Raw genomic sequence first — 14,906 nt, 5'->3', positions numbered from 1 at the left:
TTCAATCTTAGCTTTATTGGATTTGTTTGTGGAAAAATTTGAGTTTTATATAGTCAAATGATCTATCTTCTGTAAATCTCTGTATCTCTTGTTTGGTCACAAACTTTCCTTCTATCCATTGATCTGATTGGTATTTTTTCCCCCATTTTTCTAATTTTGTTTATGATATACTTAGGTCACCTACACTTGGAGCTTATCTTGGTGTAAGTTATTAGGTCTTGATCTAAATCTGATTTATTCCATACTGCTGCCTAATTTTTCCAGGAGTTTTTGTCAGATAATGAATGTTTATTCCATTATCTGGGGCATTTGTGTTTACTGAACACTATGCTACTAAATATATCTACTTCTGTAAGTTGAGTACCTAATCTATTATACTGATCAATCTGTTTCTTTGTTATCTGGTACAGAAGACTCATATTCCTGATTTCATATATGATCTTAGACACTTCCTAGCTGTGTGACCCTGGACAAGTCACTTATCCTTGTTTGCCTCAGTTTCTTCATCTGTAAAATGAGCAAGAGAAGGAAATGGCAAATCACTCCAGCATCTTTCCTAAGAAAACCCCAAACAGGGTCACCAAGAGCATGACGTGGCAGAAACAACTGAACAACAACCACCCAGTTGTTTAGAGAATTATTGCTTGTGGTATGGTTGGAGACTTGGCACTGCTAAGCACCCTTCATTCCTCCTTTTCATTATTACCCATGAGATTCTTGACCTTTTTTGCTTCCATGTAAATTTCAATTATTATTTTTCAGTTTTGTAAAATAATCTTTCGGTCAGTTTGGTATTACATTGAATAAGTCAACTAATTTAGGCAATATTGCCATTTTTATTGCATTGACTCATCCTACTTGTGAACAATGAATATTTTTCCCATTATTTAGGTCTGTCTTTATTTCTAGAAATAGCACTTTGTAGTTATATTTGCACAGCTTTTATCTTGGTAGGTAGACTTAATGTATTTTATACATTCTCTGGTTATTTTGAATGAGCTTTTCTATCTTTTCCTGCTGGGTATTATTGGTATTATGTAGAAATTCCAATGATTTGTGTGGATTTATTTTATATCCTGCAAGTTTGCTGAGGTTATCGTTTCAATTCATTTTTCTTTGAGGAGAGTTGTCATCTTACCGAGGGATCATTCCACCTTTTCTTTACTTAGTCTTCTTCCTCCCATTTCTTTCTCATGTCCTGTTGATCCTGCCAATAGAATCAAATTGAAGTGAGGGCAGAGGAGAAGTGCATTCCTAGCCTTTGAGGCCAAGGTTGGTCTTACTAATTAGATTTTGGCTGGATTTTAGGTTGTTTTCACTTGCATTGTTTGTATTCATTTCGTTGCCAAGTACCCAAGTGACAGAAGTATGGGACTTAAGGGTCAGGAAGACCTGGGCTCAAACCAGTCTCCAGTTCTTGTAAGATGAGTGACTCTGGGCAAGTCAGTGAACTTCCCTGGTTAATTGACTTGGCACCTTCCTAAGTCACAGACTGAGAGCCAGGAAGGACCACAGAGGTCATCGGGTCCAATCCTCTCATTTTGTAGATGATGCCCCAGCTAAGTGTCCAAGAGAGGACTTATCCACTGTCACAAGCAGTTACAAATGGCGTCTGTGGAGAACATTCTCACAACTGAAGTCCATGTTGCCGAAATCACAGTTCCTTCAGTGGACAGAGCACCGGACCTGGAGTTAAGAAGTCCTGAGTTCAAATTGAGACTCAGACACTCACTAGCTGTGTGACTCTGGGCAAATCTTTTAACCCTGTTTGCCTCAGTTTCCTCAACTGTAAAGTGGGAATAATAATTGCAGCTTCCTCCTACAGTTCTTGTGAGGCTCAAATGAGATGATGATTGTAAAGTGCTTAGCACTGTGCCTGGCACATAGTAGGTGCTTAATAAAGGCTTATTCCCTTCTGTTCCCTACTTGAATATTGTAATCGTTGCATATTGTTGTTCTGGTTCTGCGTGGCTTCATATTAGCTTGTACCAGTTTTCCCAGGCTTCTCTGTGTTAGTCATACTGGATTTATTCATATTCTGTAATGTGATTATTCTTCCCTTGTCAATGGGCACCATTTTATTTCCAGATTTTTTTTCTGCTAATACTAAAAATGCTTCCGTTATTTCTCATGTTCCTTGGTCTGAACCTTCTCTGTGGGCTGAACCCATCTGCCTCATATGAGAGCCTTGTTTAGGGGCCTGATCTTCTTGGGAGCAGGGTCTGTGCCACTTTTTTCCTCTTTTTATCTCCAGCCCCAAACACAATGCCTTTCCTGGAGTGAGCTCTTAATGAATGTCTGCACGGGTGACTCAAAGTTTCTTTATATCTGAATCTCTAAATCCCCCTAGATCAATCTGGTCTTGACGTGGAATTGCTGAAGCAGAAACATTTTATTCTACACTCCCCAGATCCATCTTCCCTTCTATTCTCTTCCTTCCATGATTGTAATCTCCTTGAAAGCAGGGATGGTCTTTTGCTTCTTTCCGTATGCCCAGTGCCTGGCACATAGTAGGCACTTCATGAAAGTCTGACTGATTGATTGAGTCATAGCCCTCGGGTAGGACAGCTGATAAAAGTATTTTACAGCTTTACTTTTATCCAAAGTGATCTGGAGGCAGGGGCGTGAATTTTCAAGGAAATGAGGAGAGGTCTTCTGGGGAGCTGTTTACAGACCACCCAGAGAAATGTTATTGACCAAATGGTGATGGATCCTTCACCTGCTCAGGGTCCTTGCCTACAGGACGCAAAAGCCCTGGTTCCATTTTGGAGATGAAACAAGACAATGATGGCTGTGATGTCTCTACCCTTGACCAGGGACCTTCTTGGCCCCTCAAAGGCCACACCAGCCTTTCAGAAGAAGTCTTTCCTTGCTGCTCTCGTGGTCTTTTATTGGTGACTTTGTCTTAGTTATGGGTCAGATGTGTTGTTTTCTTGTCCGAAGGGAGGTATCCTGGAGCTCATTTCTTTCTTTCTCTGCTCAGATCAGCTTTTGAAGTGATTGAGAGAAGGTGAAGACAACCTGACTTTCTGAGGAGGAGGGCAGCACACAGCCGAATAAATGCAGGTACATTCATTTGCTTATTTCTATATGGATAATCATGATAATAATATTAATAATATTTCTGAAGTCCACTAAGGTTTGCAAAGCACTTTTCAGATGTCTTCTCATTTGACCCTGACATCAGCCCTGCGACATGGGTGCCATTGTTAGCCCCGTTTTACAGATGAAGAAACTGGTGCTGGGAGAGAAGTTAAATGACCTGCCCAGAGTCTCACAGCTAGAAAGTGTTTGATCAGGATTCAAATTCAGATCTTCCTAACTCCAAGTCCAGATTTCTGTCAGCTAGTGGCCCAGTGCACAGAGAATTGGGCCTGGAGTCAGGAAGACCAGAGTTCAAATCTGGCCTCAGACACTTACCAGCTGTGTGGTCCAAGGTAAGTCAGCCTGTTTTCTCTCCTCAGTTTCTTCTCCTGTAAAATGGGGCTATGGGGAGTTGTAGTAGTACAGTGGATAGAGCTGGTCTTGGAGTTTGGGAGACCTGGATTCAAGTCCCACTTCTAACATATACGAGTCATATTACCCTAGGCAAGTCACTTCATTTCTCCAAGACTCAGTTTCTTTGACTGTAAAACTGTAAAGTTGCAATACTTCAAATGAGAGTGGTGCAGTAGAGAGAGTAGATCTTGGAGCCTAGAAGACATGGGTTCATATCCTGCCTCTGACTCCTAATAGTTGTGTGACCTTGGGCAAGTCACTGAAGCTTCTCCAAGCAGCTCTCTGAGATTATAAAGTGCACAGCAGGTGCCCATTGATCCATATTAGTCGAGGAAGTATCACCAGGAGATGCCACCATGGATGATGCCGCAAATCTAGTCAAACAAAACAAAGGAAAAAATGGCAGATGGTAAGAACACCTCCTTCAGAGCCAGTAGGGAGGACCAAAATGAGATAAAGCCTCTGAGGTTCTTTGCAAACCTCTGAAGGTTAATTGAATGTGAACTGCTATGATGATGTCCCTCGCACTCTGCCAGGAGCTGGACATTCTAAGACAAAAATGAAACAGGAATACAATGGATTGAGCACTGGCCCTGGAGTGAGAAGGACCTGAGTTCAAATTCGGTCTCAGACCAGATACTTGATACCTACTAGCTGTGTAACCCTGGGCAAGTCACTTAACTCAAATTGTCTCGCCAAAAAACCAAAACAAAACAAAACAAAAAAGACAAATGAAACAGGCCTGCCCTCAGGGAGTCTACGCTGTGCTGGGAACGGGGGAGGGGAAAGGACTAAACACAGAGAAGTCAATACAACACATAGACAACGTGTTGCCAAGTAGTTTTCAGAGAGAGTGAAATCTCTAAAGACTGGCCTGAAGGAAGGTCAGGAAAAGCTTTGCTTAAGTGCCTTTTCTTATCTAATTATCTTTTTGGAGGAGGAAAGTTGACTTGTGCCCACCTCACCCTCTCAGGGACCTTCTTTGAAGGCATTACTGGGATTTTTCCAGTGGCCTTAGCAAAAATGAACCCTGGCGGTGGAGGGAAGCCCCATGAACTGAGCATCTTGGCCTGGGCTCTCCCATGGGCATTAGCTGCTCCTTGGGGACCCCGTCTGGAAGCAAAAGAGTACCTCAAGAGGAAACCAAAGCAAAGGGGAAGGCAGGCCCCGGGGCTTCCGGGGCACATGTGCCTTGGGGGTTTCTTCTTCTCTAGGGCAGCAAACAGCACTGCCAGCTAGGAGAGCTGAGCCTGCCTCAGCCCCCCCCCCCCCCCCGTAGTGGGAGTTACTGAGGAAGAGAAGGGAGGGAAGGGTCCAGGGTCAGAGGATTCACTATTTAGGGCTAGTGGGGCCTAAGCGCTTGTTAGATGCTTAACAAATGCCTTTAAAATGGAATTGGTTGGAATTCTGGTATATCCACTTTTATTTGGGAGGCGTGGAGAGGACCCGAAGACCTGCTCCATGGATTGTCTTTCAGGAGCTGTGAGCCTATTATAACTTTACGTAATTTCCACTTCTCTTCCCAAATAGTATCTAAATTTCAAAGAGGACTGCAATGCCATGGCGTTCTGTGCAAAAATGAGGAGCTACAAAAAGAACGAGGTGAATCTGGATGTGCTGGAGCCTGGGGTGCAGGTGGTGTTCTATCTGCCTGACAGGAAACCCCTCCACATACTCAGTGGGGAGTACACTGTGGAAGACCTGAGCATCAGAGCTGCGCAGGAGTGCTGTGAGTATTCCCAGTCCACCCCCGACCCAGCTGCAAACTGCGCCACCCTACCCATGAGGCAGCTAGGCGGTGCGGTAGGTGGAGCCCTGGGCCTGGAGTCTGGAAGACCTGAGTTCAAATCCAGTTTCAGATTCATAGTAGCCCTGTTGCTTAATCTCTGTGTACATAGAAGGAGGATAGTGCCAGAAGACTGAAAAAGTCAGAAAGGGCCAGGAATGTGAAGGGCTTTAAAAGCCCGAGGATTTTCTATATGATCTTGAAGGGAACCATTGGAAGTTAATGAATAGGGGGATGATGTGGTCAGACTTGGGCTTCAGGAGGACCACTCTGACAGCAGAGTGGAAGGTAGGCCAGAAGCCCAAGCAGCAGGCTCTCTGGTGTGAGGTTGTGAGGGTCCCCACCACGCATGACACAGGGATGCTGTTAATCAGCAAAGTTCTTTGTTTGTAAATATTCACAGACTATTGTTTATTAGTCAAATGAGCGTGAACCTGGCTGTCTGATGGTTTCATTCTTCACACTCACTGTGCGGCATTCTATTTGGGTGCCTCAGTTTCTCTGTCTGTAAAATCACAGTAATGTTAGGGTAATGAAGTCTACCCCATATCTATTTCATGGGCATAATAAAGATCTTTTAAAATTATATATATTTTTTAATCAGTGAAAATCCACTCTCTCCTCCTCACTTCCCTGAAAATCAAGGAAGAGAAAAGAATGACAAAGAAAGAAAAACAAACCTGTTACAAACACATATAATCAAGCAAAACAAATCTCCAGATTGGCCGGGTTAGAAAAAAAAGAAAGTCCCACTCTTCACTCTGACTCCATAACTTCTCTGGAAGGAGTTGAACACTGCGAATCCTTCAGAATTTTGGCCGGTCATTGCCTTGATGAGAGGTCGTCAGCCTTCAGAGTTGTTTGTCTTTACAATATTGCTGTCACTGAGTGAATTATTCTGGTTCTGCTGACTTCTTTCTGCATTAGTTCATGCAAGTCTTCCCCACTCTCTCCTAAGCCTTAATCTCTTAATCTTCATGATTTCTTAAAGTACAGTAGTATTCCATCACATTCACATATGCTATGGTTAGCATGTTCAGCCATTCCCCGATTGATAGGCACCTCCTCAGTTTCCAATTCTTTACTATCTTAAAAAGAGCTGCTATCAGTATTTTATGCATGTGGGTCCTTTTCCTCTTTCTTTGATCTCTTTGGGGCAAGGGCCTAGGAGAAGTGTTACTGTGTCAAAGGTTATACACAGCTGAGTAACCTTGTGGGGCATCATTTCAAATTGCTTTCCAGAATCGCTCGACCATTCACAGCTCCACCAATAGTACCATTAGAAAGATTTACTGCATTTTAAAAAAGACATTTTAAATTTCACAAAGAGCATCCATTTCATTTATTGCTTCTTTAATTTTCTGAAAAGAGATATGAGTGCCTATAAAGCACTTTGCTCACTTTGAATTGTTAGATAGATATCAGTTAGTATTATTTCCTATGTATTACTGGAATTTCCATCTCTATCTTCCACCTGATTAACTTGGTCTTTCTTCTCGGCTGTGTGTTAACCCTTCCTCAGTTCTTCGTGATTCCTGAACAGCTGGAAGATGTAGTGGAGAGAGTAGGCAGAAAGACCTGGGTTCAGATGACCCCTAGGGTCTTTGGGCTCTGATGCTGAGTAGGGATTCTTTGCCTTGTTTGAGTCATGGACCCCCTGGGCAGGCAGCCTGGTGAAGTCTATGGACTCTTTCTCAGAATCATAACTTTAAATGCGCAAAATAAAATGCATAGAATTGCAAAGGAAGTGAATTATGTCAAAATCCAATTGTCAAGCTATTCTAAAAACAAGTTTCCCAGAGTCCTGGTTAAGAACACCTGCTCTAATCTCACGATCCTTGTGACAATCCTATGAAATCAATGCTGTATTATGCCCGTTTTAGAGATGAGGAAGCTAAAGTCAAGAGAGGTGAATTGAAATGCCCAGGGGTCACACAGCTAAAGTGTCAGAGTTGGCATTCAAACACAGGCGCTCCTGCCTCCAAGTCTCATGCTCCCAGGCAAACTCAAGGAGGAACAATCCTCAGTTGTTTAAATTAGGGATGTGCACTAATTTGACTCTTAGGAAGCTGTTGGTAAGTCAGGGACTGCCTGTAGGTCAAATCAATCTACAATTAATAATTGATTTATGCCAAACCTTTATCTTCCGCTTCTATGTTTCAAAAAATCCAAGTAATTTTCATTCTTCAGTAGGGAGCAAATGGGAAGAAGAATGGAAAGATGGGAGTGAATGGGATGCTGTCTTAGCATCTGTAGTTTCAGTCATCTTGATGGTTATTTTTTCACCCCTCTTGCTAAGGGAAAATGGCCCTTGATTTTGGGAGTGCAGAGCAAGAAAGAGGGGCAGATGAAGGAGGGAGAAGGGAGAGGTGAGGGAAAGCTATGGGACCAGCTTCATTAAACATGCCTCCTCTAGTTAGGCAGCCGCTAATGAAAACCATTTATGATAAATATACTGAGTACTTAAGAAACCTATTTATTATTCATGCTAAGAGATTTTAATCACTGTCAAAAGTCACTTGGGTTGGTTTTTATTCTAACACACATGCCCTTCACCGCTGCCAGGAAATTATTTTGTATATGTGATGGATGAGGCAGTGTGTGAGCATTGGACAACAGAGTAAAAACCAGCGTTTGGAAGGACGATGAGGAAGGGTTTCCCACCTCCTTCAGAATTTATTTCTCACATTTCTAGAGAAAATGAAGGTTTGTGAAGTGATTGACACCCATTATTTCATTTGACCCTCCTGCCAACCCTGAGCTCAAGGTGCTATTATCATCCCCATTTTACAGATGAGGAAACTGAGACACAGAGTATCTTGTCTGTTGTCACACAGCTAATAACCAGCATTGAGTACTTAGTATGGGCAAGGCACAGGGAATGAGGAAATGAGCTAGGCTGTCCTTCCCTTCCCCTAAGGAGCTTTCCATCACAGAATCTCAGAGTGAGTAGGGACCCCAAGCTATCTAAGCCAACCCTGCCTGAGCAAGACCTCACATTACAGCCTCACTGCTAAGAGGTCGATTAGTCAGTCAGCTAGCATTTAATCAGGCACCTACTATATGCCAGGAACAGTGCTGAATGTTGGGTCCTCCAGCTTCTGCTTGAAGACGTCTAGGGAAGGACAACCCCACCCCCTGCAGAGGTAGCCCATTCCGCTTTGGGACACCTCTCCTTGTGAGGATGCTTTACCTGAAATTAAGCCTAAGCCCACCTCTTAACAACTCCCCTCCCCACCCCTGCACCAGCATCTGTTGCTTCTAATTCTACCCCTGGGGTCAGACAGAACAAATCTAATCTGTCTTCTCCATGATAGCCTTCAGATAGTTGAAGACAGCTGTCATGGCCCTTTGGAGCCTTCCTTTTTGAGATTAAACCTTCCTGTGACATCTTTTCCAGTTTTCTCTCCATCCTGGATAACCTCTTCTGTGCATACTTTAGCTTCTGCCTCTTAAAAATGGGTCACTTGACACTGAACGGAATACTGCGTGTGCTTTGATTACTACACAGTCTCCTGGGGGACTTAACTCCTTATATTTGTACCTTTTGATTCTCTTGACACAGCCTAAGGGAATATTAACTTTTGTTGATTTTATGTCACACTGTTAACTTAAATTGAGCTTTTGGTCCACTAAGGCCCCCAGATCTTTTCACAAGAACTGTTGTTTGGCCATACCTCTGCCAATCCAGTACTCATGAAGCCGACTTTAGGAACCTGTGTAGAACTTTGCATTTATCTCTGTTAAATTCCATCATACTCTATTTGAACCATTGTTACAAATGGTTAAATATCTTTTTGGATCCTGATTCTGTTCCTCTGTGTTTTATCTGTCCTTCCAGACTTTGCATTATCTGCAAATTTGATCAGCATGCCATCTCTGCCGTTCACAAAGTCATTATATGTTCAACGTCATAGGGCCAAGCACAGATCCCTGGGGCTCTCCATTAGAGCCCATTTTCCAAGTTGATATTGACCCATTAATGACTATGCTTTGGGTTCAGCCATTTAGTCAGTTCCAAATTAACCTATTTATGCTTGTCACCTAGCCTGGCTCCTCTACCTCAAGCATACTGTGAAAGACTTTCAACCAATCAATCAATGCCTACTATGTGCCAGGCACTGGGCCAAGTGCTGGGGATACAAAAAGAAGCAAAAGACAGTCTCTATCCTCAAGGTCCAATGGGAGAGACAACATGTAAACAGATATACATATACATGCATACATATATGTGTGTGTGTATACATAACTTTATTAATGCTTTATTGAAATCTAAGAATAGCCATCTGATAGCATTCCTATAATCTACTAGTCAATAGAGGAAGTGAAGAGAGTCTGAAATGACTTGGTTTTGATTGCATAATCACTGTTTTCTTCTCCAAGGGTTCACAAACCATCCCTTTGATTATGTATCCTAGAACTTTTCCAAGAATCAAAGTCAAGTTCACTGATCTGCGGTCGGTAGATTCACCCTCTTCCCTGTCTTGACTATCGGGCAGCATTTGCCGTCCCCCATCACTTGGCGTGCCTCTCGTTCTCCAAAGGTCTTTCCCAGATCCCCAGTGAAGGCTAAGTAATTGTACCCACCCACTTTTTAATGCAGTTTCTCCTGTTTGGAGACCTGCAGATGTGGAGGACAGCTCCGGGGTGCTTACTCATCAACTATTCTTGGTCTTTTCTCCATTCAAAGAAAATTCATTTTGAAAAAGACAAGAGAAGCAAAATTACAGTTGAATAGTTAGGACCAGTCTTCATTGTACTTCATCCTCACCCAGAGGAATGGACCTCCACATTGGGGCCACTTCTTGTGGCTTTAAAAAGATCCTCAAACCCTACTCACTAAGGATGGCATGATTAGGTTGATGTGTGCATGAATGATTGGCACAGGGGCAAAAGAGACAATCAGAGCACAATGAGATGGGAGAGGAGGAGCACCCCAAGAATAGGAGGTCGTTGGTGTCGGTCTGTGGAGGTTCCATAGTGTTAGCACTTAGGTAGATAGAGCCAGTTTTATTGGCCTCACTTTATCGATGAGGAAATGGACCCTTAGAGGGATTGACTAACTTGCTGGAAATCCCATAATTAGTGATTAAGACAGATTTTGAGCCCAGGTCTCCTGAGTAGTAGATGGTCATAGGATTTAAAGTTAAGAGGGATCTCAGAGACCATCCAGTCCAACTCCCTCTTTTACAGATCAATCGAGAAACATTTATTAAGCACCTACTGCATGTCAGTTGTTGTTCAGTCATTTTTCAGTTATGTTTGACACTTTGTGACCCCATTTGGGGCTTTCTTGGCAAAGATACTAGAGTGCTTTGCCTTTTCCTTCTCCAGCTCATTTTACAGATGAGGAAACTGAGGCAAACAGCATTAAGTGACTTGCCCAGGATCACACAGCTAGGGAGTGTCTGAGGCTGGATTTGAATTCAGGAAGATGAATCTTCCTCACTCCAGGCCCTACTCTATCCATTGTACCACCTAGTAGCCCCACAGCACTGACACTATTTGTCAGGCACTATGCTAAATGCTGGGGATACAAAAAGAGGCAAAAAGATGGTCCTTGCCGTTAAGGAACTTACAGTCTAATGAAAAGACAATGTGCAAACATATATACAAATCAAGGAAATTGAAAGAGGTAGCAGAGCACATTTTCCAGGTCTGATGAATTCCTATCCTTTTCCCTAGGCATCTCTCCACTGTGCCACAACCTCTTTGCCCTGTACGATGAGAAGACCAAGCTGTGGTACGCCCCGAATCACTGCATCAAGATCGAAGACAAAACGTCGCTACGGCTGCATTATCGAATGAGGTATGCAGAGTCTTTGTCTTGACCCTCTCAGTTCCAGATCAGCAGAATCACTTGGTATCTGGCCTAAGTGAAGGCTGGATCAATCAATCCATCAGGCAATCAGCAAATATTCGTGAAGTGCATACTCAGTACTAGAGGGAAAAAATGAAAGTCCTTGTCCTCAGAGAGGTTATATTCTATTGGGGAAAACATGTCTACTAATAAGTGAATAGAAAACATGATTTGGTGGGAGAGGGACTAGCTTCTGGAGGTCAGGAGGAGGTAGTGATTGGTCTGAGGTTCAAAGGGAGATGGGGATTCTAAGAGAAGGAGGGGAATGCATTTCACATGGCGCGGCCTGTGCAAAGAAGCAGATGGAATGTTACAAAGGAGGAACAGTCATTAGACCAGTTGGGCCCAGAGAGCAAGAAATGAAAGGGGGTGATGTATACTGTCTAGAGGGGAAGAATGGAGCTAGTTTGTGAGGGGCATTCGATACCAAGTAAAGGAGTTTAGATTTGGTGGCAAAGATTGGCATAGCTGTGGAGATTTTGTCAACATGGATAGGGGCGGGTTTTTTGGGCTGAAAAACACTTGCCTGTTTGGCATGGGGCAGAAGGGAATAGTGATTTGCGGCATGCATTTCAGAATGGTTTTGACCACCGGCAGCCCCCTTTCTCCTTGTAGGAAGTGATCCAGGGTGTTGGTCTTGGGAATAGAGACAAAAGGACAGATGGGAAAGATGAGGAGAAGAGCAGCCTTGTCACGATGGGCCCCTGACCATACTGAGGATGGAGCGCCCTTCTCCTAAAGAACTCAGACAGTAGGAAGGACAAGGAGCATGTTGGTCTGACTAGCCCTAGGCAGACTGTGGAGTGGGAGACATGTTGCTTGGGGCCTCCCCTGGGGAAACCCTCCTTCTTCCCCATCGTGCCTACCTCCTCCCTTTCCCTGAACCGAGTGCTTCCTATCACTTCTGCTCTGGACCAAAGTCTCTGTTTATTTTCCTGTTACATGAGGGAAATAAGCTTTTTATGGTCAGAATATAGGTCTCTTACTCATTAAAAAAAATTTCCCAGTGTCTCTTCTCCCTCCTCGCCCCACCCTATTTCCCCCCTCCCCCCCACACACACCTCAAAGGTTTTGTTTTGTTCTGTCTTCTTTAATCTGGACCTGGGAGGAACTCCTGGTGTGGGGACCCCCTTCACTTCTGCAGATGGGTCACTCATCTATAACGAGTCCTGAAGAGTCTGGGGCATCGGGGTTTGCCCCAGGTCCTGGGCTGGTTTGAATGCCAGGTCTTCCTGAGTCCAGGGCCAGGCCTCTACCCACTCCCTCAGCTGCCCTTGACTTAACAGCATCTGACTCAAAGGAGGTGTTACCCCACTCAATTTAACTGCCCCCTTTAGAAGGTTATCTGCAGAGGCAAAAACAGCAAGATCGGTCCCTGCCCTCGAAATGCTGGGTCTCCCCTTCTCTGGTGGGCAGGGCAGGGCAGGGCAGGACATCTACATGCAGAAGTCAGTACAGTTGGTCAGGAGGGCTGGAGAATGCTAACAACTGTGGGCAGGACTGCAGAAGAGAGGGCTTCAGAGGGATGAAGCATCTTCCAGGCATGCTGAATAAATGAAGGAAGGAACGGTGCCCAGGTGTGCCGTCGCGCCTCCTTCACCCTCTCCCACTTCTGCCTCCTTCATCATAACCTCCCCAAGTCTGAGGTCTTACCGACTCTCTTTAGAGAGAAAGAAGCTTGACTTTTGCTGGATTGAGAAACAGACTGTTGAGATATTAGTGGCTTAATGTGTTTTCCTCTTTCAGATATACCACATTTGCCTTTTAACAAGGGGTAACTAATAAGAGGAAATGGAGGTGTTGTGGCAGGGCGTGTGTGTGTGTGTGTGTGTGTGTGTGTGTGTGTGTGTGTGTGGTGTGTTTGGGGGGAATGTGGACATCTGTGGGTGGTGTGACCCTTTCAGTCACACAGAAGGCTGCTTGCTTCTCCCACAATGCACTGCGCTGGCTAGCTCCATGCTGATTTGCTTCCCTAAGTGCCCGAAAGAGGTTTGGGTTCTAAAGAGATGCCGCCCACACAAATTGTCCTGCTGGTTGATACAGAGGCCTTGGCTTCTCTGGCGGTCTTTTCAGGAGTTCAGCATGTTCAGTTGCTGGCATTTAAAACAATCACATAGAAATACTTCTTCCTACCTTATTTTGGCAACAAAGCCTAAGGCTAGCTCTGTCACTGGTCTGAAGTGGACCAGCCCATGGAGCTCTGAAGTCTGGGCGTTGTTTGAGCACCTACTGTCCTGAGTTTCCTTCTTTCTTTCTCTTCTCTCCTTTCCTAGCCTTCCCTCCCTCCCTCTCTTCCTGCCTCCGCTTCCTTCTTCCCCTTCCTCCTCTCTTCTTCTTTCCCTTTTTCCATTTCTCTCTTCCCCTTTCCCCTTTCTTCTCTTTTTCTTCCCTCTTTCCCCCTTCCCTCCTTCCTTTCTCCTTTTCTCTTCCTGCCCCCACTTCATTCTTCTCCTTCCTCCCCTCCTTTCTACTCTTCCTTTCTTCCCCTTCCTTCTCTTTCTCTTCTCTCTCTGTCCCTTTCTCTTTCTTATACTCCCTGTCTCTGTGTTCCCTCTGTTTCCTTTCCCTTCTTTCTCCTGCCTTTTGTTGAGTTCTGTTGTCGGCACATCATCGTGCCGCACTTTCTAGGGCGTGCTTACAGGCTGTTGCCCCCACCTGAAGCTCCATTATCTATCTCTGGACTTTGCCCTGGTGGTCATCCAGACCTGGAATGCTTTCCCTCCCCTCCTTTCCCTCCTGGGATCCTTGGCTTCCTTTAGAATTCAGCAGACACCTTCTTTCTTCAGGAGGCCTCTCTTGGCCTCCTCCACCCAGTAACTGGACCCTTCCCTTCCAAGGTTACTTTGTACTTGGTGGGTAAATAGCTTCTGTACGTGGTGCTACATATGTACATTGTCTCCTCAGGAGAACATAAGATCCCTGAGGGCAGGGACTATTTCACCCTTGTCATTATAAATTCAGATACGAGCAGTATGCCTGGCTCGGTTAACAAATTCTCGTAAATTGATTGAAAGAGCTCACGACCTTGTCATGTTTGCAAACATTTACAAAGTATCTACTCTGTGAACTTCAGATGGGTTCATGTGTAAAGTGATTTGCCAACTTGAAAGTGCTACACACATGCTAGCTATTACTATTGTTAATGTGTTGTCATTGGGTGTGGCTGATTAAATAAGATTAGATTCCTGCCTTCTTGAAGCTTCTAATCTAGTAGGAAGAGCAACCAGTCAATCAATGAACATTTAAGTGCTGACTACGTTTTGTACGTGAGGCAAAAATGGAAGTCTTTGCCCTTAACAACTTTACATTTTATGAAGGGGTACGGCCTGCACGCACTGAGATATATAAAAATACATACAGGAGTTTTGTGTGTGTGGGGGGGAGACACTAACAGCTGGGGAGGGGTCAGGTGGATCAGGAAAGGCTTCAAGGAGGAGGAGGTATCTGAGCTGAACTCAGAAAGTATGGCTTCCATGAGGTAGAGGTGAGAAGGAAATGCATTCCAGGCCAAGTACAGAGAGGGAATTTCACATGTGAGAAAGAGCAAGAAGGACAATTTGGCTGGATTGAAGAGATTGTGAAAGGGAATAATGCGTAACCTGGAAAGCTGTTGGGGCCATTTTGTGAAGGGCTTTCAATACCAAGCAGTGGAATTCTTGGATTTATTCTTAGAGATAATGGAGAGCTATTGCAGTTTATCGCAGGGGAATGAGAGGTCAGATCTCTGTTGAAGGAAAGTTTCTTTGTCAGCTGAGTGGAGGA

At 44.2% G+C, this 14,906-nt stretch overlaps 1 protein-coding gene across 6 annotated transcripts in view; it reads left to right on the top strand.

The window, feature by feature from the left end:
* Window positions 1–14,906, top strand: part of JAK1 (Janus kinase 1) — a 142,985-nt gene that overhangs the window by 78,639 nt on the left and 49,440 nt on the right. For all 6 annotated transcript variants that reach the window (XM_020993023.2, XM_078156688.1, XM_020993024.2 and 3 more), the window contains 3 exons: window positions 2,984–3,066; window positions 5,029–5,227; window positions 10,970–11,093. In XM_020993023.2, the coding sequence (XP_020848682.1) occupies window positions 3,061–3,066; window positions 5,029–5,227; window positions 10,970–11,093 (329 nt within the window). In that variant the 5' untranslated portion in view covers window positions 2,984–3,060. The remainder of the gene's footprint in view (window positions 1–2,983; window positions 3,067–5,028; window positions 5,228–10,969; window positions 11,094–14,906) is intronic.

The sequence above is a fragment of the Phascolarctos cinereus genome, unplaced genomic scaffold (assembly GCF_003287225.1).
Source record: "Phascolarctos cinereus isolate Bilbo 61053 unplaced genomic scaffold, phaCin_HiC Scaffold_5;HRSCAF=322, whole genome shotgun sequence".
Lineage (NCBI taxonomy): Eukaryota > Metazoa > Chordata > Mammalia > Diprotodontia > Phascolarctidae > Phascolarctos > Phascolarctos cinereus.
Note: the sequence above shows the minus strand (reverse complement) of the source record. Positions and strands in the feature narration are given on the sequence as shown.